This window comes from Gopherus flavomarginatus, unplaced genomic scaffold (genome assembly GCF_025201925.1).
Source record: "Gopherus flavomarginatus isolate rGopFla2 unplaced genomic scaffold, rGopFla2.mat.asm mat_scaffold_67_arrow_ctg1, whole genome shotgun sequence".
Taxonomy (NCBI): Eukaryota; Metazoa; Chordata; order Testudines; family Testudinidae; genus Gopherus; species Gopherus flavomarginatus.
Genome location: NW_026115140.1, coordinates 1,162,393 through 1,186,279, shown reverse-complemented (window position 1 = coordinate 1,186,279; position 23,887 = coordinate 1,162,393). Strand labels below are relative to the sequence as shown.

The 23,887-nt window shown below is 50.8% G+C and overlaps 1 protein-coding gene across 1 annotated transcript in view; it reads right to left on the bottom strand.

The window, feature by feature from the left end:
• Window positions 1–700: 700 nt before the first annotated feature.
• Window positions 701–23,887, bottom strand: part of LOC127042598 (zinc finger protein 560-like) — a 105,383-nt gene continuing 82,196 nt past the window's right edge. The window contains exons 2-5 of the mRNA XM_050935926.1: window positions 5,848–5,931; window positions 5,042–5,168; window positions 3,137–3,219; window positions 701–917 (exon numbers count right to left, since the gene is read on the bottom strand). Coding sequence (XP_050791883.1) covers window positions 750–917; window positions 3,137–3,219; window positions 5,042–5,168; window positions 5,848–5,919 — 450 coding nt within the window. The 5' untranslated portion in view covers window positions 5,920–5,931 and the 3' untranslated portion in view covers window positions 701–749. The remainder of the gene's footprint in view (window positions 918–3,136; window positions 3,220–5,041; window positions 5,169–5,847; window positions 5,932–23,887) is intronic.

Below are 23,887 nucleotides of genomic sequence, written 5' to 3'. Positions count from 1 at the left end.
CTTTTCTTGGTTACAAGCACGCAGGGGGCAACAGCTATTGGAATACTGTTCCTGAGCTAAAAATCACACAAGCCTTTTACAGCTTAAAACCACAAACAATGACACATACGTTGCACGTTAATTTCCTTATTTGGAATATATTGCAAAATATGATGCAGGTCAAAAGCAAGCTGAACAATCAGTTTTCCATATTTGGCCTTTCCTGTTATTTTTATTACACCTGGTGATATGGGAGCAAGACTCTCCATGTCTCAAGAAATGTCACTACCAACCTAGGCCATTTTCACATGCTGGGGTGCAATCCAGATCGGCGAGGAGTTGTGTCATCTGTAATCCTGGGTGAGATTCAGTGTTCTGCTGCTGGAGCTCCCCTGTCTGGATACTCCCAGCCAGCGTTCAAGGACGCACTGAGTGTCTGTATGATAAGTAACCCTGGACTGGCAGCTCTGACTCCAGCCGCCTGCTTGTTACACCCCAAGCACATTCTGGTTTGGGTAGAGAAGGCTCAGGGTTTGAGAGAAGGCTGGGGGTAGGAAGCTTCTGTTCATTATGCTGGACCGAACCCCAGTTTTACTTGAGTAAAGAGGAGATATTTGACATTGTGTGATGCTGCTCCTGTGCTCTGTTCCCAAAGTGTTCTGCAGCAGAGGAGGGTCTCTAGTAGTATGTATGTTACTGGCCTATTGGGGTGATGCTGAAACAGGACAGGGTACAGATGGCATTGTGGGGGTGGCATGAACCTTCACTCTTCATTTCCCCTTCCAAGAACAGAAGGGACAGGAATCCTTACCCAGCAAGACCATCGTCTCATAGTTCCCCTGCATGACATCTCTGTAGAGGGCTCTCTGAGTGGGGTCCAGCAGAGTCCCCTCTTCCCTGGAGAAATACACAGCCACCTCCTTGAAGGTCACCGGCCCCTGAAAGAGCAGCAGCACCAGGGAAATGGAAGCTCCGGGAGGCACATGTTAACAGAGTCCCACCCCACCTTGCTTACAGCAGCCAGGAGGCATCAGAGGGTAGAAAGAGAGAACCTTTGTGTCTCCCATCTGACAGACAGAAGCAGGGTCTTCACATTTATCACATAGCTACTAGCCAGAGCTTAATATAGGAGATGGGGCTGTCTCTGGACCCTGATAGTGGCTCCCTGGTAGGAATCCAAGCACTCTCCAAATAAAATATATGGAAGAAAGGGGAAGTCAATCATAAAGAATAGAAGTTAGAAGGTCAGAATTGTAGTGCCCATTAACAAAGGTTTAGAGAAAATAGAGCCTATCAAACTAACGGGATATCCTTATTGGATGAGATCAAAAGTTTGGTTGCAGCTAATAGTATTGATGTAATATACCTAAATTTCCGTAAGGGACATGACTTGATTAGCACAATATTTTTACTAAAAAAAACTAGAATGATACAAAAAAAACCACGGCATACATTAAATAGATTAAAAACTCTGATAGTAAATGGGGAACCATGATCGAGTGGATTTCTTTCTAGCAGGTTCCTGCAGGGATTGGTTCTTGGCCCTGTGCTATTTAACATTCTTATCCATGACTTAGAAGAGAGTACAAAATCATCACTGATAAAGTTTACAGTTGCCACAAAGATTGGGGTTGGTGGTAATTAATGAAATGTCAGTAGATTCAGGCTCCATCGCTGAGAGTCTGGGAAGTTGTCCCAGCCCTGGCTGGAGGGTTATTTCCTGTTCCACAAAGAGGGGAAGTTCCATTCCCAACTCCTGTGCCTTGAAATTAGGACCTATCTGACACTACACCCCCATATTCATCATAGTGGTATGATTATAATATGATTAGAACATAATTATGATCTATTTTGTAGAAGATGCATCATGTGTGGTGTCACTGGAAAAGTTCTGATTTGCTGAATATGATTATCCTATTTGTGTGCACATATCATGTTCGTATCTGAAGTTATGGCTATTGACTCTGTATCTGTATTTCAAATCTGCTTACTCTGGGTAACACCCACAATGAGCCTTTCAGGTACAACAATGAAGAAGCCAGACAGTGCTGATGGCTCAACAAAGACAATGGACTGTGGAAGAGCTTAGCCTTCCTGTGAATGTTTCAGCCAGCCTATGAGTCATGGCTACTATGACTCAGCAGGGCCTGTGACCAGACCACATGACACTAAACTCCATTTTAGTAGCTGTATTTTTCCACAAACTGGACTAGGAACTGAGTTTGGAACAAAAGGTTCCCACCATATGGAAAAGCTACATAAGGTGGGGTGTGACATCATCTCTTGGCCTCATTCTCCACACAAGAGAACTTCTGGAAACACCTGAGAAACAATAACGGATGTGGGGGAAGTGCTGCTCCCAGGATCAAGAGATTTCTAGCTTGTGTATGGAAACTTGGGGGACTGCTTGTACCATCAGTCAGGGTGAGAAATTGCTAATTCAAATTCTATCCATCTAGTATGTTAGGCTTAGTCTGAGTTTTGGTTATTTGCTAAATAATCTGCTTTGATCTGTTTGTTATCACTTATAATCACTTAATCTATCTTTCTGCAGTTAATAAACTTGTTTGATGCTTTATCTTAACCAGCGTATTTTGAGTGAAGTGTCTGGGGAAAATCTCAGCTTGTTGTGCACATCTGTCCCATATCGAGGGGAAGGGGAACTACATTAATGAGCTTGCATTATAGAGATCCCTGTGCACTATAAGATGGTATCATTCTGGATTTATACTACAGCAAGTGTGCAAGGTTGAGGAGTGGGAAATTGGCTCTTGTCTTCTATCTGTCCTTGAGTGGCTTAGGTAACGCACTCAGGTAGCTTAGTTGGCTGCATGGCGCCACCTGCTGTTGTGTTGGGTGATAACAGGCCCTGGAGAGGCTGGCGAAATCTCCAGCAAAGCAGTGTGAGAAGGGCCAGCCCAGCGTGAGGGTTAGAGGACACAGCAGTTCCCAGAAGCTCCACAAACTGCCTCCTGGCGGTGACAACCCATCATGCCCTACACTACACAAGTCTCAGCAGGTTTGTCACATGCTGTCCCCTCCCTTTCTCCACCCGAGATATTTCCTGCTTCCCACCACCTCTAGCAATTCCCACCCTCTTATGCATTTACTGCTCCTCAACCTCCAAGCAGAGCCCGCCACCCTGATAATCTCTTACCTGAGCCAGCTCCATTGCAGCCATTTCCTTGCCCCTGGGAGGACGAGATGATCTGCAGCGAAACATGGATGTTATTCTCTGGCCTGCCGGGGTGAAAAGGGCAAGGTGTGAGAATTCAGACTAGGCTTTTGTCCATTCCACAAGCCGATTCCCCCCAGCTTTTCCCCTGCTAATGCACATTCTAGGTTCTAGCACACTGTGAAGCACAGAGTGACCTTATTCCAGTACAGGCCTAGCCCCCTCCCACCAGGGTGTAACCCTCTGACACATGGGGAAACCCTCCCAGTAACAGTCTCTCTCTTACACGTATCAAGTTTGCGGACAACACCAAGCTGGGAGGGGTTGTAAGTGCTTTGGAGGATTGGATTAAAATTCAAAATGATCTGGACAAACGGGAGAAATGATCTGAAGTAAATAGGATCAAATTCAGTAGAGACAAGTGCAAAGTACTCCACGTTGGAAGGAACAATCGGAGGCCAGAGAAGAGCAGAAACAAAGGAGTCACTTTGGGGGATTCTCCCTGTCATTGTCCCCAAGGCAGCTGTCTCAGGTTTACAAAGGTGTTTCATGTTCCAGCCTTTATACAGTCTCTCCTGGGAGTGCCCCTTTCATGGACTGGGCCTAGTTTTAGTTTTTGGTAGTTAACAAGCTTGGTTTATTGTTCATCTAACCAGTATGTGTGGATTGAAGTGTGTTGGAAACTCTGTTTGGGATAACAAGCTGGTGCATGTCATTTTCCGCTGATGAAATGACAGACTTCATATGAGCTTGGGTCGTTCAGTAGCGTGCTGGACAGTGCAAGATGCACATTTCTGGGGGAAAGTTGGGCACTTGAGAATTTGCTGGTTTTCTCCTGAGGTGTAATTCATGAGTGGCTGTCTAGCAGCACTCAATACTGTGTAGCTGGGAGTGAGTTACATGCTGGAGACTGTGTGTTAATTGGCCAAGAGGGGCTGTTCTCGCGGGAAAACAGTGGAAAAGGCACCCCATGCTGGAGGACTGAGGTACAGCTATTTAACAGTCCAGATTGTACTCTGGGTAACATCACAGACACTCATTATGACAGAGCCTCTTACAACACAGAGAAAGTAAATCCATGTCCCAGAAATCGAAGACTCCAGACAGAGGGCAAGTGTCCCTGGCACTGCTTCTTGCTGACAGAGAGGTTCAGAGACAGTGCGAGAATCCTGGGGAAGCTGGGAACAGGAAGCATGGGCTGGCGGGGTTCGGTGGAGAAAGGGAACAGGAAGGGCAGGGATATTACTGAATCCAGGATCTCAGCAGTACTAGATGACAGGATAGCACATAGTGCAGCCCATTGGAAAACACAATCCCAACTATACATACAAAATGATGGGGTCTAAATTAGTTGTTTCCACTCAAGAGAGTGATCTTGGAGTCACTGTGGATAGTTCTCTGAAAACATCCACTCAATGTGCAGCAGCAGTGAAAAAAAGTGAACAATGTAGGAAATAATTAAGAAAGTGATAGATATGACAGAATATCTCATAGATCATATTTGTAAAAACAGCAAATAAATCCATGATACACCCACATCTTGAATACTGCATGCACATGTCACCCCAGTCTCAAAAATAGATATATTGGAATTGGAAAAGGTTCAGAAAAGGGCAACAAAAATGATTAGCGGTATGGGACATTTATGCCAGACCTAACCCCCAGTTTCACTTGAGCAAACAGGAGATATTTGACACTGTGCAATACGGCTCCTGTGCTCTGTTCCCAAAGTGTTCTGCAGCAGAGGAGGGTCTCTGGTATTATGTGTGTCACTGGCCTATTGGGGTGATGCTGAAACAGGACAGGGTACAGATGGCATTGTGGGGGTGGCGTGAACCTTCACTCTTCATTTCCCCTTCCAAGAACAGAAGGGACAGGAACCCTTACCCAGCGAGGTCACAGTCTCATAGTTCTCCTGCATGACATCCCAGTAGAGGGCTCTCTGAGTGGGGTCCAGCAGAGCCCACTCTTCCCTGGTGAAATACATAGCCATCTCCTTGAAGGTCACCAGCCCCTGAAAGAGTAAGAGTCCAACACTAAGGACTTGCTGCCCCACTCTTTGTGGCAGAGAAGAGTGAATCAAATGGAAGCTCTGGGTGGATCATAGTCAGGAGAGTCCCACCTCGACCTGGCTCAGAGTATCCAGCAAATGCCAGGGTGAGGGGATGAAGAGAGCCCCTTATCTCTCCCAGCATATCCATCACCCCCCTACTAGCCACTGACTGATACAGGAGATGGAGCCCCTAGCAGGGTCCAGGGAGAGCTCGCTGGTAGGATGCCCAACACCCTCGTCATTGTGAGGAGCGGGATATGAAGGGAGAGGCAGCTCCAATAAGCCTGACTCATGGGTGTCCCCTTTATATCTCACAGCAGCTGATGGTTAATGAGGTCAGGCTCCAGCACTAGGAGTCTGGTCAGTTTGACTAGCTCCATGTAGGTGGGTTATTTTCTCTCTTCACAAATTAGGGCATTTCCACCTCCAAACCTCCTGGGTCTGTTCCTAGAATCTAGGCCACTTAGTAAATAACTCCCAGCAGGTCTGCCACACCCTGGCCTCCTCCTTTCCCCACGCTGTGAATTTCCTGCCCCGCTCCAACCTCCAAATCAGACTCTGCAAACCTTCCCACCTCTGGTGTATTTGCTCTCCCTTTCCTCCAGCAGGAACCCACCAGCAACCCCCCGATAATCTCTACCTGGACTGACTCCACTGCAGCCATTTCTCTTCCCTGTCCCACGCCAGGCTGGGATGAGCTGGAGCAAAACATTCTGCAGCCTGTCTGGGGGAGAAGGGCAGTTGTGGGCGTTTCAGAACCGGTTTTAGTTAATTTCACATCACAATTCCCCCAGGCCCTTTCCCTGCAGACAGACACCCTAGATTCTGTCATGCTGGGAAATGCTCAATCTGTTTATTACAATTTAGACCTGGCCCCTCCTGCCAGGCTAAGTCCACAGACACATTTTTAACCTCCCTTCTCTCTCCCCTCACCCCTTCTCTGAACACAAGGCTAGATAAGAGCAGAACCAAAGGAGTCACTGTGGGGGATTCCCTCAGACACTGACCCCACGGCAGCCACACCCCAGCAGGGGGAATATGGAGTCAGGAACTGGCTTTTGCTCTGTCTGATCCTTGTTTTGTTCACTGGAAAGTGGTTCTGCCCCAGGATGCAGCAATACATGTGCCTGGGTGGACTAGAGAGCTGGAAATCTCTCCCCCACATTCATTTCTCCCACTGCCCCTTTCAGCCTCTCCTTCCCCTGTCCTCTCTCCCTGCCCCTCTGGCTGGGACAGTCCCATTCCTGGGGACTTTGCTCTCCCATGGCTGGATTTCCTCCTGGCAACCGCTAATGGGAGGAGAAATGAGGTGGTGTTGTTTGTGCAGAGTCACTTTCTTGCCAGACCCTAGGACATTCCCTGAGGTCTTTCAGTTACCTGGAGACTCTGGCTCAGAATTTAGTAGTAACAGGGCCCAGGACTGCTCTAGGGGGCTAGGACCAGCTGCAGAAAGTCATCCCCTGGGCCGGGCAGAGAAGAAGCTTTAATTAAGGTCACTTCCCAGCACAGAGCCCCACTGGGGGAGCAGCAGCTGCCAAGCCTGGTCTCCCAGATCACAATGGAGGCTGCAGCATCTGACCCAGGAAGCTGAACCCCAATATCCTGAGCAGAGAGGGACGGAGTGTATGAGCAGCTTCCCTCCTTTAGCTCTCTGGGGAGAGCAGCTAATGGGACCCCTCCTCACAGGGAGAATGGCTGATCTCATTTGACCCACTGTCCATCTGGAATCACTCCTTGTCTTTCCATACAGTGACTCTGGATTAACAACGGTCTCAATGACACCGGATTTCAGAAAGAATGAGTTCAGAACGCTGTGGAAAAGACCATCGTGTGGCAGTGCTGACTCCCTTCCCACCTCCCTCACCCCCGCAGATCTAGGACAAGGACTGGGGGCAAAAATTTTCCAAACGGAACCAAAAGTTCCTGCAGTTTTCAAAAGAGGAGAAAAGTAAATTCTGTGAATTCACACTAACAGTGTTTGCTAAGTGGACAGAAAGTTATCACAGTGACAGGGCACGTGACTGGGGAATGGACTTGGTGACCTGGTGACTAGGAGCCAGGACTCTGGTACAAGTTGACCAGAGAGAAGGATCATGGTTAGCAGCAGCCCCCAGACACCCCCTAGTACCCAGAGCCCAGACCCCCCAGCCAGGGGCCCCAGACACCCCCCAGCCAGGATCCCATCAGATATTCCCTGGGACGCAGCCCCCAGAGTCCCTGGCCAGGGACCCCAGATACCCCTCAAAGCCCCACCGGCCAGAGAACCCCCACCACACCATGATTGCCAGGTTGGGAATCCCAAAGGGTTCCCCCCACCAAGAGCCCCCAGCAGCCAGGGACCCCCTCAAGGGACCCCCCCCCACTGGGAACTCAGTCCCTCACTGCCTGCCTAGGAACTTCCCCACCCTCCAGAACGATCTACCCTGACATTTGCCTGGGACCCCCTCCTCTGCCCAGTGTGACCCCCTGATGCTTTACAGTGCGACCCATCACTTTGCTTCCCTGGCATGCCCTCACCTAGTGCCAGGGATCCCCTCCCCCAGCTCTGTGCACTGGGCATGGCAACAAAACCAGGAACCAGCGGGGGAAGCACAGACAGAGCCCCTGGCACAGAACCAGGCTCCCTCTAACCCTCTGTCCCGCCTCCCCAAGAGACACCCACCCCCACTGTTCTGCAGCCACCAGGCCCCCAGCGATACCCACCTCCAGGACCCATAGCCTCAGGGATGGGCACATCAGAACCACCACCCCCGAAAACCCCAAACCTCCACAACCCACCAACCTGACTAGGGTACCCCCTGCCCAGCCACCCAGAGGCCTCCCCCTACCACAATGCCCCTTCAGCTGCAATCTCCCCACACAGACACCTTCCCTGCCCCTGCAAGTGTTACCTCACAGAGTGTGAGAAGTGGCTAGAAAGTTAACATCCACCTCCTGCTGGCCAGTCACACAGGCAGAGGGAGCCTGGGGAGTGCTTCTTTAACAGGAGAATGGAAGGCCTGGAGGGCAAGAAAGATCCACGGGCTGTCACTAGCAAATAATGGCCACCATGGATCCACCCCAGAGGCGGCTGCATCTTAGCACATTGGGAAACAACCCATCATATTCAATTAGAAATAAAACAACTAGAGAGAAGTGGGGCAAATGTTTGGGGTATTTTATATCAATCTTTGAGACACGCAGAGAGAACCCTGTCACAAACGACATTTGATAACATGAGAGAAAACCACCAAGATCGGAGGGGATTTGATGTTGCTATTAAATAACTAGTGGAAAAGGGGGACTGTTGGACTGGATTTTATATGACTGTCCAATACATAAACAGAATGTGATGGTCCCCCCCGGCCACGGGCAACCATTCACGTGAGCAGCTCAGAGCCCTTTGAGGAGCTGATTTAAAGGGCGGGGGGGGGAGCTGGAAGGCTCCCTGGACAATGGAAGGGGGCCGCAGGGGAATTGGGAAATGGGGTCTGGGCAGTCTCCATGGGGGATATGCTCCTCCCTTCCCTTCCCTGCCCTGGCAGAGAACGGGAACCTCATCCCATCCCACTCCAGTGGGAGCCATGTTCTGGGGAATGACCCAGGGCAACAATTTCCCACCCAAACAAGGACAAATCGCTGCAGATGAAATGGGTGGGAAAATCCACCCCCCATCGGAGAGATTTTAAATTGACATTTGAGAAGTATGGAGAGAAAAGGGAAAATCAGAGACAATTAGAGAGCTGATCATTGGGGGGGGGGAGAGGAGAATCTCCCTGGATTTTATAGCCACGTGTGATAATGAGAGAGAAAAGGGGAAATCTTGAGAGAATGTGTGTGTGGGAGGAAGTGGCAAAAACAGGGACAGGATCCAGTTAACTCACCTCCCTCCCACCCCGGGAATGTCCTGGCTGCACAGAGACAGATCTACACCCCCACCCCAGTGACCTCCCCCCCCTGCAACTCCGGCTTCTCCTCCCCCCTCGACATCTCCGCCCTCACACCAAAGGGGGGGGCTCTGCCAGCGCCTCACCCTGAGCTCAACTCCTGCTCCTCCCCCCAGCCCGGATTGTGCCCTTTAGCCCCCCACGAACCCTGCCTCCAGCTGCCTGACCCCCGACCCCCGCCCATCAATTTCCTGCTCTGTGCCCGCCCCTCCCACGCTCCCTGTTACTCCCCCGCCCCGCTCCAGCCCCGCCCCCAGCGCCCGGCGGAACGTTACGGCTGGTCCGGGCAGGGGGAAGGGCAGCGGCTTCAGCGGCTGTTACTGGGCATGCGCAGTGCCCGGGAGTAGCACATTGCTATGGGGAGGGATTTAATACACCGCCCCTCCCCCCCACACGATGGCCGGGCCCCGGCCCCCCCATCCCAGCAGGGCGGGCGGGCGGATCCTCCTGCAGCTCCACTGGGGCCGAGGCGCCTTCAAGGCTTCTCCCAGGCTCCCTGGGGCAGAGTCACTTTCCTGCCCCCCAGCGCCTCTCATTCCCCGGGGGCTCCGGGTCACAATGTCCCACCGCCCTTCCCCCGCCTGCAGCTCCGGCTTCTCCCCTCCCGCCCCCGCCAGCCACACCAAGGGGAACCCCCGGGCCCCAGTCTCTGTCCCCACCTGGATCCCAGCGGGGCCGGGGCAGATCCTGGCTGCAGCTGAGAACAGCGGCTCGGCTCCAGGCTGCAGCTGGAGAACCAGCAGCTCGCCTCAGCGGCATGCTGTCAGCCCGGAGCTGCCCGCCCAGCCCAAGCTGCCCAGGAGCTGCCCTGCCCCAGCCCGCTGCTGTGCTGTGAGCAGAGCCCCGCCCCCAGGAGCTGCCCTGCCCCGAGCTGGCCCCCAGTGCCAGAGCCCCGCCCAGGAGCTGCTGCCGCCCCCGCTGTGTGCTGCCAGAGCCCCGCCCCCAGGAGCTGCCCCGCCCCTGCTGTGCCAGAGCCCCGCCCCGAGGAGCTGCCCTGCCCCCGAGCTGAGCCAGAGCCCCGCCCCCAGGAGCTGTCCGCACCTGGATGTGTCAGAGCCCCGCCCCCTGGAATTTCCCCATGTTGGGTCTCTGAGCTTTGTTCTCCTGCCGCCTTCTTCCCAGCACCCCCTGCTCCCTTCCTGTGTCTGCAAACACCCCCCCTCCCCCGGGGCCGGCTGCAGTGCTCGCTGAGGCTGACTCCAGTGGCTGAAGTTGCCTCCATCTCTGCTTCACCTGGAGGGGGAGAGACAAAGAGAGGAGATGGTCCCAGGGTGTGAAACCAGAATCAGGGGGCAAGGAAAGAAGGACTGTTTGGAAAGGTGGGTTTTTTTGTGGGGGGGGGTGAGCCAGAGGGATTCAGAAGAAGTTGGGCAGCAGAGGCTCAGGGAAATTGAGGGGAACCTCCTGGGTGTCTCAGTGTTGCCCAGGGTTTGTACAGCACCTTGCATAATATGGGGTCTGATCTCAGTCATGGTCTGTGCAGCACCTGGGAGCCCTGATGTCTGTTTCCTGATCACAGGCTCTGGGAATGGAGAGAGGGAAACCTCAGCACCTGAAGGTTAATGCAGCCCTGTGTGCAACCCCTGCTAGGGTGATCCGACAGCAAATGTGAAAAATTGGGATGGGGGTGGGGTTAATAGGCACCTATATAAGAAAAAGACCCAAAAATCGGGACATCTAGTCATGCTAGTCCCTGCTGTTCTCATAAGGGGTCGGCTTAGAGAGGGTTTGGCTACACTTGCAGCTGTCCAGCGCTGGGAGTTAAAGCTGTCTTCCTACAGCTGTTTAGGGAAAGCGCTGCAGTGTGGACACACTGACAGCTACCAGCGCTGGGAGTTAAAGCTGTCTTCCTACAGCTGTTTAGGGAAAGCGCTGCAGTGTGGACACACTGACAGCTACCAGCACTCTGTCATGGCCACATTTGCAGCGCTGTTGGGAGTGGTGCATTATGGGCAGCTATCCCAGCATTCAAGTGGCTGCAATGTGCTTTTCAAAAGAGGAGGGTGGGTGGAGTGTGACACGGAGCGTGGGGGAGACAGAGCGAGTGGATTTTTGGAGCTGACGCTGTGTCAGCTCCCTGCCTGGCAAGTTCAAGCCTCCTCCCCCACCCCTCTCTCATTCACTAAATGCAAATAGCCTCCTTTGTTCTTTTCCTCACAGACCAGATAAGCCGCTGATCCAAAACAGACCCCCCCTCCCCCGTGCCCAACCGGCTGCTTCTCTCCTCAAGCAAACACCAGCTGTGGGTGTTCCAAAGAGATCCCCCTGCCTCTGCTCATTCACTGCAAACAGTAACTGTGTTTGGTTTTTAGATAAGCAGCTCCGGGAGCCTTGAGCTCACAGCAAAGCAAACAGAGGCATCACACCAAAACAAAGAGCGTTATCTCTACTTAAAAGCATTATGGGAAGGTTCTGGAGGTCAGTGACAGCGTAGTAAGATTAATCACTGTTTACACTGGCACCCCAGCGCTGCATCACCAGCTCTGTTCTCTTTATTCCTCTGGTCGAGGTGGAGCACATGCAGCACTGTAGCCAGGGAGATACAGCGCTGTATGTGCCTTGCCAGTGTGGGCGGGGAGTAAGATACAGCGCTGTAAAGCCACCACCTGCACTGTAACTCTCCAGTGTAGCCAAGGCCTGAGTTGTAGTAATAATAGCAGCCAAGAATCCGGTGGCACCTTATAGACTAACAGACGTATTGGAGCATGAGCTGTCGTGGGTGAATACCCACTTCGTCAGATGCAACCATAGTCCCATATGGGCTAGTGGTCAGGATTCCTGGTTTTCACCCAGGTGGCCTGGGTTCAACTTCTGGTGTGGGAAGAGTGCAGAGCTTTTGCCCAGAGTGGAGGCAGTAAATGAAAGGAACAGGAAGGGATCCTGCCAGCAGTGGAGTTAGACAGTGTAGGGAGGGGACCCCAGAAGTGGGAGTGGGGCAGTGGTTTTGGGGGAGATGAGGGAAGGATCCCAGCAGTGCGGGAAGTTGACAACCTGGAGAGCACAGGCCTGGAATGGGGACCTGGAAGAGTGAATGTGTCCCTCTAAACCCATCAACTGCAGACTAGGCAGGCTTGGAGGAATTGTGTATTTGTTGGTAAATGTCAATTTCTGTGTAAACACACAACCCAATGGCAAAAGATTTCCATCAATAATCATCAAAATTGACAGATGGGCAAAGTAAGAAACATGCTGCTTGAGAACTTATCATGTTGTAGGAGCAGCAGTGATCTGTATGCTCTGTATAACCTGTATGCTCAAAAGGTCTGTTAAACTCCCCCAGCTTGTGCCCTTTCCCGCTTTGAATGCTGTGAAGTGGCTTTCCCACTCTCCTTTGTACCTCCAGTGAATGCCCTTCACCCGGCCCATCTGGCCAGTGGTTCGCTGTGTTACATTCTATTGCACCTCAGGGAGACTGATCTTCATAAACCGTCCATCGCTGCGCTGTGGGACACTTACCTTAAAGGATCCTGACATCTCCACTGCCAGGCCTGTCCTGGGAGCGTGAGTATGAGTGTGACACCCTCCCCCATCCCTTCTTTTGAGCTTAGCTATCAAGCTAATAAATGTGCTGCTTTCTGCCAAACTCTGGGGGGGAGGGGCATTATTAGTCCTCTCTAAGCTTACTAACTGACCCAATTTTGGGTAACACAAGCAACATTGTTTGATCTGTTATTGTACCAAAGGGGGAGATGGTTGTCTATAAAGGAGGGTGAAGACTAAATGCCTCTGATGAGAATGGGATTTGAACCCATGCAGGCAGAGCATAATGGGGTAGCAGTCCATCACCTTAACCACTCGGTCACCTCATCTGAGCTGTCAAAAAACGGACAGGAGGAGAAATCTAAGGCCGGCAGAGATAGGGACACTAAGGAGTTTTTAAATACTAAGCGAAAGCAGGGTCTGAATGAGCTCCCCTCTCTCACCTAGTGAGGAGCTGGGGAAAGACTTCTGGAACAGACCGTGTTTGCATAGACACACCTACTCTGCCTAGCTATGCAGCATGATGGGGCCGCTTCCCCAAAATGACCAGTTTGGGATGGTCTTGGGTTACAAATGACTTTAGGATTGAGTGGAATGAAATGTTATTCTCCTTCCTGTATGAGTGAAGGGCAGCAGAACATACCTAGTCCGTCCTGATGGAGGGGTAGGTGAGTGAGGAATAGCTTTTATTGGACTGCAGAGAAGTGATTGAGGACGTCACCCTAAACCAGTGGTCCCCAAACATTTCACATTGTGCCCTCTTAGCCATGGCTGTGGCCCCTCGGAAGCCACGGTCAGGAACCGGGGGCTGGGAGGAGTGGGGCTGTTGCTTGCTGGGGTGAGGGGTGCGGACAGGGGTAAAGGGGTCGACGCCGGGCTGGGAGCCAGAGTCTCAGGCTGAGGGTGGGGTTGGGGAAGAGCTGTGGCAGAGTGGTGCTCCCTCCCTGCCCTCTATGTGGGCTGGCTCAGGTCCTGAGGTGCCCCCATGAATGTTCCTCTGTGTCCCCCTAGGAGTCGCACCCCACATTATGGGGACCACTGAACCCTACTCGCTAAGCCGGGGCTAGTGAAGCCAAACCCCCGGGAAAGGGAGAACAAGTGTGGGGGCCCCAGCACCAGAACCATGCCCCTACCTTCTGTCTGTGGCTCTACCCCCTTCCACCCATGGCCCCATCCACTGTCACTTTTGTTCCACCCCTTCCCCCACCAGCCCCACCCTATCACTCCTTTACCCCTGCCCCGCTGTGGCCCTGAGACCAGAGAAGCTCTGTGCCCCTGCTGCAGCCCCCGGGCTGTAGCAGGGAGTGGGAGCTCCTCCAGCCCTGGGGCTGACATAGGGGAGACTTTTCAAGGGGGACCTAACTTGGCCAGGGCCCCTGATCATGGGCCCCATTGTCCCCTTGGCAGTGGAAGGTTTGGGGAGGCTGAGCCCCCTTGTCATAAACAGATAGCTAAGGGTTAATGTTCTTTTACCTATAAAGGGGTAACACCAGTAACCTAAAACACCTGACCAGAGGACCAATCAGGAAACAAGACTTTTTCAAATCTGGGTGGAGGGAAGTTTGTGTGTGAGTTCTTTGTTCTTTGTCTTGTGTCTGTGGCGTCTCGGCTATGAGAGTGATTTTTCTATCTCCTGCCTTTCTAATCTTCTGTTTCCAAGTTGTAAGTACAAAGATAATAAGACAATAAGTTTATATTGGTTTTTTTTGTATTTACATGTGTGTAGTTGCTGGAATGTTTAAATTGTATTCTTTTTGGATAAGGCTGTTTATTCATTTTTTTCTTTTAAGCAAATAACCCTGTATTTGTCACCTTAATACAGAGAGACCATTTTTATGTCCTTTTCTTTCTTTTTATATAAAGCTTTCTTTTTAAGACCTGTTGGATTTTTTCTTTAGTGGGGACTCCAGGGAATTGAGTCTGCAGCTCACCAGGGAATTGGTGGGAGGAAGAAGTCAGGGGGAAAATCTCGTTGTGTTAGATTTACTAGCCTGACTTTGCATACCCTCTGGGTAAGGGGGAAGAGAGATTAGCTATCTTGGTACTTCTATTTCCAGGACTGGAAACAGGGAGGGGGGAGTCCCTCTGTTTAGATTCACGGATCTTGCTTCTGTATATCTCTCCAGGAACCCAGGGAGGGAACACCTGGAGGGGAGGAGGGGGAAGGGAAATGGTTTATTCCCCTTTGTTGTGAGACTCAAGGCATCTGAGTCTGGGGGTCCCCCGGGGAAGGTTTTGGGGAGACCACAGCGAGCCAGGCACTGTATAAATCCCTGGCTGGTGGCAGCTTTACCAGGTCCAAGCTGGTAACTAAGCTTGGAGGTTTTCATGCTAACACCCATATTTTGGACGCTAAGGTCCAAATCTGGGAAAAAATGTTATGACGCCCCTCCCCCCTGAGCCTCCATTACGAGCCGCCCAGGCTACCACTGCTCAGTGTGTGGCCAGTCTCTGTGTTTTCTGCTGCTCGTTCTGGGGAGCCTGGCCGGCCTTAGGGGTGGTGCCCCCCGATAGCCGCCCAGGGCTCCAGGGGTCAAAGGGCACCGTGTGGCAGTGCAAAGGTGCTCACTGCTCTCCCCTGCCCCAATGCTCCTCCATGGGTCCATAGAGGTTTGAGGGGAGTAAGGAGCAACCCTATGTGCTCCATGCGTCCTGGTCACTTTTCCCACTTGGGCTGTGCTGTGAGGGGAGCATCAGAAGCTGCTGCTCTCTGCCCTCCCGCTATGCAGCCCGGCTGAGGAAAGTGACCTGGATGCAGGGAGCTCGGATGATCTCACTTCTTGTCCCCACATCCCACAGCCCCTAGGGGTGCCCAGATGAGCAGCGTTTCAGGGAGGAGTGGGGGGCAGCAATGCCAGCTGCTCCATGCACACAGGTCAGTCTCCCCATGTGGGTGCAGGAGGGGGTGCAAGGGTTTCTGTGATGCCTATTCTATCAATATCGTCACTCAATACCAGGCACTCAAATTCACCAGTCTTAGTACTTAGACGTTTAGCGTTTGTATTTAAGCACTTCTAAAATGTGTCCCATTTTAGCTGTCTGCTATTACATGATGTAATTGAGAGAGACTCTTTCATTTCACTTTCTCATCAGAACCTACCTGTACATTATCATCTTCCATCCTCTCCACCTTACTAGGCTATAGAGAATCCCTGTGAACAGTTCCTATCCTAACGGATGTCTCTGTCTGAACCCTGTGCTCCTCAGCGCCTGTCGGCTTTCCCCAGCTCTGAGGCTGTGTCTACACCGCGCACCTTACCACGGTGCAGCTGTGCCACTCTAACCATGCCATTGTAAGGTGCGCTGTGTGGCCGTCCTTATCGCTGAGAGAGAGCTTCCCCGGCAACAAAGCCAAACTACCTCCAATGAGGGGCAGGAGCTTTGTCACCGGGAGCACAGCTCCACCTATGATGCGCTGTTCACACTGCCGCTTTTCATGGCTCAAATTTTGGCATTCGGGGAGTGTTTTTTCTCACCGCAGAGAGACAAAGTTTTCAGCAACAAAAGCCGAAATTAAAAAAAACTCCTCTGCAACCTATTTAATTTTACCTTTATACAACCTTTATACTGCCTCCAGTTCTGGTATCCTCATTTGAAAAAGATGTTGTGAAATTGGAGCTAGGGCAGCAAAGAGCCACCAAATGTTCTGAGGGCTGGAGAAAAATGCCTTCCAGTGAGCTATTGAAAGAGCTCAACCTGTTTAGCTTATTAAAAGAAGATTGAAAGGTGATTTCATTGAAATGTTGAAGGGCCTTAATGGAGAGAAAGATTGGGTATTTGAGGGCTCTTGAATGGAGCAGAGAAAGGCATAACAAGACCCAATGGCTGGAAAGTGAAAAGAGACAAATTCATATTACAACTGAGGCACAGTAGTCAACAGCGAGGATGATTCACCACAGGAGCAAGCTACCAAGGAAAGTGGTGGATTCACCATCTCCTGATGTCATTTAATGAAGACTAGATGCCTTTCTGGAATGTGTTTGCCCCCAAAGTAGCTGTTATGTCATACAGGAGGCCTGTGATATGCAGGTTAGATGCTCTAATGGTGTCTTCTGACCATGAAGTCGACTAATTTCTGAAAAACTGAGTGTAGCATTGGGAGCAGCGTCTGATGTTTTCCTGTCTAGCCGGCTTGCTGCCTAGAACGAACGCTCCTTGAGTGGGGTGATCCACAGGGAGTAGCTCAAACCTCCAAAGTGCCTGGCCAGGGGCAGGACATTAGCCCAGCAAGGGAGGGGTGTGGCAGTGACATCACAAAGGCCGTTTGCAGGACCTCAGACTATTGGTCAAAGGTGTTGGGGAGGTGGTGACCTCACAGAGAGATGCTGACATCAGCCAGGCAGGACAGGGGCGAGGGGCCAGGGAAACCTCAGAGACCTCTGTGGCTTTGCTTCAGCACGTTTCCTTCTCCAGGTCTCTCTTTGAGGACTGAGAGATTATTTGGGGTCATGGACGTGAGCGCCAGGAGGAACCTCTTCCGAGTTTCCTCCTTCCCTTGTAGTGATTTTACTAGAAAACAGCCATCCCTGTTTAGAAGGTAAGAGCCTCCTGGAGGTTTGAAACCTGTTCAGTCTGATCTATCTGGTGACAAGTGAATTCTAGGCATGGAAAACACGAGCTTAAGGAGGCAGAATTTTATTGCGCACCTGGGATTTTGTCCCGTAGAATCGCTGGGGACATTAGGGTTTGTCCTTTTTGTTTCACCTCTTCCTCCATCCCTCCCTCCTCTTCTTCTCTTGCTTCTTTTGTCCTTTCTCCTGTTCCCTTCCCAACAACAGGACGGAGGTGTGTGTGTGTGTGTGTGTGTTGCAGGGAAGTCCTCTGCAGCTCCCACTATGGAAGGTCCACCCAAAAATGTGGGACTGAAATAGTGCTCGGGCAGTGATCCCCACCGGTGACCTGGGCCATCCTTTGGGCTCTCTGGTGAGAACCCTCAGCCTCCCGTCCTCCGTCTCTACCCTGATTGGTTGAGCAGTTGGATATTGACAGGGAGGAGACTCAGGTCCTTGTTGTTCTCTTTTAAGATCAAGTAAATAAGTCAGAACCAGTTCTATCTTTGATTAATTTTGCTGCTTCTCTGCATTAATTGTCTCTGAGCAGTTGATGATTCCCTCTAACATTGCAGTTCTCCTCAAATACTTGCTGAACAATTACTGTCACTGTTGTTGGTCTGGAGCTCATCTGAGAGCACAGTATTCAGGTCATTCAATGTCTGAAATTCAAGATCCGATGGTTTGTTTGAAAATCAGGGCTCTTCGGTCCTATTCCCAACACTGCCTCTGACGGGCTGTGTGACCTAAGACAAGTCAATTCTTCTTTCTCAGCCTGAGCTTCTCCCTCTTTCAAGTAGGGATAATAATGATCCGCTCTTACCTACCTCATGGTGGGTGAAGGATGCGGATCCATTTGGGAGTGTCACTAGAAGTAGTGCATAATATGAAGTTTCCCAGATTATGACATAATAGATTAGCTGAAATCGTCTATTTTATTTGTATTTTTTTATTTTGAAATTGTTAATAGTAGCAACGACTTAGCTCAGATTGAAGCATCTTATCTAATGGTTGAGATGTAAGTGTCTCCTCTTTGTGTGCGAGGAGACAATTTAACACACTCTGACAAAGAGGAGATGCTTTTGTTTTGCAACAAAATATTTTTGCAAAGATCTTTCATCCCACTTGTTATGATTCTGAGAAACAAACTGGTTTAGTCTAAATGGGATTTTCGGACAGAAACGGTTTGAATGAAATTTTCCCACCATCTCGATTCCTGGGCGCTGGGGTGTTTTCATCTGTTAGAACAGGAGTCAGAACTGGTTGCTTCTCTTTCTGGCTCTGCCATTGCCTTGTTGTGTAGGCCTTGGGTAGGTCACTTCCCTTCTCCCATCTGTCCAATCGGAACAGGAACAGTTCTCGAACTATGGGCAGTTTAGAGCCCAAGTGAGATAAGGGGTATTAAAGCCCTCTGTGAAGGAGAAAGGGGAGTTTCACAGTGTTTAGCACCAAGGAATTCTAAAGTTTGCTAAAATGTCTAGTCCGTGGAAACAAGAAATGGTCGGGGCCAAACTTATTAACCACTGCCTTTTTAAAGCCCATTCAAAGATGTGAGTCCCTATCTTTTAGGTACCTGTGGTTCTTTGCCAGCAGCAGAGAAGAGGTTCCTGCCTCCGTTTTTGTGGCCTTAACAAACCAGGTGTTGTGCCCCAGTTCTCGTCTGAGACCCCTGAAAAAGAACATCTTCCCATCCATGAACAAGACAGGACCTATCTTTCAAAGGGGAACAAAAAGACCTCTGGGACTTACAGACTAGCTAGCCTGACTGCCATAGCTGGAGAGATCCTGCAATACATTCTTAAACACTCAGTTTGTCAGCAGCACCTACAGGATGATTTGGTTCTTCTGACTAGTGAGCGTGGAATTGTCAAGAACAAATCATTCCAAACCAATCCTCTTTCCTTCTTTGGCAGGGTTCTGGGCCTGGTAGAGGTGAGCAAACAATAGATGGGATCTAGCTTGGTGTTACTAAGGCTTTTGACACAGTCCCATAGGACATTCTCAGAAGCAAACGAGGGAAATGCAGTCCAGCTGCAATCAGTGTAATGTGGGTGCAGAGCTGGTTGAAAGCCAAGACTCCAGGAGCCCTTCTCCATGTTTAGCTGCCCAACGGGGAGGGTGAACCTAGTGGGTCTGGCAGGGATCAGTCCGGTGTCAGGTACTATTCTATATTTTCATGAATGATTTGGAAAATGGAGTGGAGAGCATGCTCCTAAAGTTTACAACTGACACCAAGCACTTTGGATCACAGGATTGAAATTCAAAACACCTTTAACAAATTGGAGACTTGGTCTTCTTGAGCCAAACTCCATGGTTAGGGCTCTCTCTCTACACTGGGCTGAAGTGAAACCCCAGAGCCAAGCACTCCTCCTGGGCAGTGAGCTCCGACCTTGAATGGTCAGATGCTGCTTAGCACTGTCAGAGCAGCTTTTGCTGGGGGATTCTCCCAGCACTTTCCAATAGTGGGAAGGTATGAAATCCCCATTTGACTGCTGGGGACAGAGCCCGAGAGTGGGGAGCAACTTGCCCAAAGTCCCCAGGAAAAGGAAAACAACCAGCAGAGGAACCAATAGGAAACCCAGCAATGGAACTCAGGAGTCCTGGGGGTGTGCTGTGGTGACCAGATGTCCCAATTTTATAGGGACAGTCCGAATTTTGGGGTCTTATCTAGGATCCTATTACCCCCCACGCCGTCCCGATTTTTCACACTTGCTGTCTGGTCACCCTAGGGTGTGCACATGTGTGGGTCCCAGCTGCTCCCTGCCCCTCTCATTGAAGCAGATGTGCAGGGTTACTGCCCTGGGAAGTGCAGGGCACCAGTGGATGTGGGGTTGGCTGGAGGTAGGGTCTGGCTTCAGGCAGGGCAAGGGCTGCGTGGCTGGCTGGCTTCAGGCAGGGGGGTGCATCAGGGGTTGGCTGGAGACAGGGCAGGGAGGATGCGGCTGGTGCAGGCAAAGCAGAAGGTGCAGGGCTGGCTGGAGACAGAGGCTGACTGCCGGCAGGGCAGGGCAGGGGGTGCAGGGCTGGCTGCAGGCAGGGCGTGGGGCAGGGCCGTTGCAAGGAAGTTTCATGCCCTAGGCGAAACTTCCACCTTGCACCCTCCCCCCCCCCGCACCCCTGCCCTGAGGCGCCCCACCCGTGGCAGCTCCCCCCTCCACCCTGAGGCTCCCCTCTTGTGGCAACTCTCCTGCTCTGCCCTGCGGCACCCCCGTCGCCCGAGCTCACCCCTGCTCCGAGCACGAGCACCCCGAGCACGCTGTGGCCGCTTCACTTCTCCCACCTCCAAGGCTTGCGGCGCCTAAGCCTGCCAGGCAGTCAAGCACCCTCCTCTGAGCCACAGCAGCCCTGACAGTTGACAATAGAGGCACCTTAACCCCTGAGTTCCTTCAATGTGTCCCCCTCGGGGGTCCAGCTCCGATCACCAGATACTCGGGGTATGTCTATACCACCTGCCGAATTGGTGGGCAGCGATTGATCCAGCGGGGGTTGATATATCGCATCTAGTGTAGATGCAATACATTGAGTGCTCTCCCCTCGCCTGCTGTACTCCAGCTCGGTGAGAGGCGCAGGCAGAGTCTACGGGGAGCTGCAGCAGTCAACTCACCGAGACTGTGACATTATAATTGTTAGGCCTGAATAAAAATATAGCAGACAAAACCAGGTATGCCAACCTGACCAAAGTCAGGCTAAGAGAGGTTTGTGGGTAATCCCTGAGTGGAAAACACTGAGAAGCGGCAGCATGTCTCACAGGCGCTGGGAAAAAGTGAGATAAGAGAGAAGCTGTATTCCTGGCATAGTACCAGATGTGCTGTGTTCGGGCAGCTCCTTCGAAGAACTGATAAGAGTCCTAGTTTCCCAGCCTCCTTGTTTTCGCTCCCTGGTTTTGTTCTTTGTTTGTTTTTAACTCCCCTACATTTCTAACTTTAGGCATGCATGTATACTAAAGGTGTCTAGTTTCTAGTTGTTAGAAGAAGGGGGTGGGTTGCTCCAGTGAATAATTTATGACGCGACGGAACTGTCTATATAGGCTTACACTAAGATGTAAAGAGCAGGCTGGTTCTCTCTGGAGACGAGCTGCTCTCTATTGATGCGTGCACTTGTCAATAAAGAGCTTTTGATCGGACCTTGCTGGTGTTGCCTGTCTCTCTCGCGGTCAGACAACGAACTTTGCCGTCTGGGTTAGAGTCCCTGACACCTTTGGCGACTCCGCCGGGACCCGTCTGACTCTCCGGCGGGGGATCGGACCCTGAGGCAACGCAGCGCGCATCCTCCAGTTTAGAGGAGCCTTGCCTGGTGATCTGATCTCTGCGTTGGCGATAAGGCGTGTTCTGTGAACCAGCTGAAACTCTTGGAAATCCAGCAACGTCCACCTACCCATTGAGTAGGGTGCAGGTTGTCGGGGTTAGAGTCCCTGACTACTTAGGTCTGTGTTAGAGTCCCAGTCCAGGTCTGGGTTAGAGTCCCAGTCCAGGTTTGCACAGGATCCAAGTTGTCTGGGTTAGAGTCCCAGCCTGGGTTTGAGTCTCAGTCCAGGTGTTCAAGTCCCTGGAGAGGTAAGCGAGCGCTCGACGCGGGGAGGTGGGGGTTAGAGTCCCTTTACCTCGACCCGGGGAGGAGGGGTTAGAGTCCCTTCATGAAGAGGGGTTAGAGTCCCTTCATTAAAATGAGACAAGTTGGCAGTAAGTGCCCGGGGGATGCCCCGTTGTCTCTGATACTTAGAGATTGGAAAGAGATTTCTGAGACAGCTGATCTAGTTAAATTTAAGATGAGAAATCTGTGTTGGATCCAATGGCCATCATTTACCTTTCATTTGTCCCCAACTAGAGACTGGCCGGTGGGTGAAACCTTTTCCACAGATAGGAGGAACTCCTTAAGGGATATTTTGGTTGATCTTAGGCCGAGACAAATGGATTACTTGTTTGTATGGTATAATTATAAACCCATGGAGGGATGGGTAGCTTTTGAAGCTGTTTGTATGGAGAGCTCTTGTAAAAAAATCACCCACCATGTGCACCAGAGCCGCACCGGGAGGAGGACAATTTTGTTCCTGTTCTTCCCCGTCTGATGGAGTGCAAGGATTCAAAAGCAGGTTAGGGACAGTTCAGGGACAGAGGAGAATCAAGGGGGAGCTCAGAGTGATGTTCCCTCATCTTCAGAGGAATCAGGCAGCCTCACCCCCTCTGTGCAGCCTCCAGCCAGCCTTTTGCAAACTTGGTCAGGGACTGCTTTTCAAACACCCCCAATATTACAGCAGCCCTTGTCCTTGCCCTTGTGGTCCCCCACTAGGTTACTTAACTCCATGAGAGAGAATGTTTCTGAGACACCTCTGATATTACAAGCCTCATTGAGAACTTATCTGGTTCTACTGGTTGCTGGGGAACATGAGATGGTTTTACCCATACCCTGTTTGCAACTTCAAATTTGTTTAACTGGCAGTGCACTATGCCTCACTTATGAGACAATCCTGAGGCAGTGGAAAGAATGTTCTGCACAATCTTTTTCACTCATGTACCCACTTGGGCAAATGTAAATCAGTTATTAGATACTCTCATGACAGAAGATGAAAGACAAAAAGGAAAAGAAAAATCTGCAGCTCATTTGAATGCACCTTGGCTAATTACTGACCCTAACTGGAATCCCAATAATCCAGCTCAAAAGACAAAGTTGGATGGATTTTTAAAAGCTGTTTTGAATGGTATTAGAGATGCAGGGGAGGCTACTCCAAATTGGAGCAAGGTGACTGCTTGTGTCCAGCATCCAGATAAGCACCTCTCTGACTTTTGTGCTCGACTGATTTGTGAAGTTAAAAAGCATGGGAATTTAAATCCTGAAACTGATCATGGAAAGGAGATGGTTAAAATGGTTTTCATGTCTCAATGTGCAAAGGATATTGCAAAAAGATTTAGAAAGCATCCAGATGGTACGCAAGGGAAAAGTTTGTCTGAAGTAGTTAGCATTGCTACTAGAATGTTTAATGGGAAAGAGAAAAAGAAAGAAAAAGACATAAGGAACGGGTTAATTTAAAAATCATCTTGGCCCCGGGATGGAAGGAGGGGGGTGCTCTGCGTTCAGGGTCAGGAATCGGCGCGGACTGTGCTTGGTGCAGGGAGGGGCTGCTTTCGGCCCCAGCTGGCTGTGAAGGAAAAAATATAGACAGAGGCGAAGCAAAGGAAATACAAGTTACAGAACTGAAATTACATTTGCAAAGCTTAACTGTCCAGTAAGATCCAACAGTGTGCCTTTGTGACCCTGGAGTCGGTGTGGCTTGGTGACACCAAAGAAGCCACAGGCAGCCGACCTGGACTGGAATCTCTGAAAGAGACGCCGCAGGAGATTCCAGGGTGTAAAAGAACAGCCCTCCCAAGAGCAGAAGCATGTTGGAAATTCTGGACAAGCTGTATACAGGATAATCTCCCTTCCACCTCTCCCCCTCCTCTGAACATTATACACAGAAGTGGCCAGTCTGGACGTACGTGTGTAAGTATGAAAGGAGCTTCGGGCTTGGGGCATTAATATTTTCCTGAGTGATGTGAGAGCGTTCCCAACACTCTCCGTTGTTGTTTTATTATTTTATTAATGAAGCTTTAAAATTCAGTTATATGGTGTGTTTTCTTTATCTTCCCCCAACGATCCTGTAGTGTCAGCCTGATCATCTGACATGAGGGATAGATTGGTAACAGAAATTTGTCACAGTTTGGTGAGCAATTAAGAAGGGGGGAGCCCT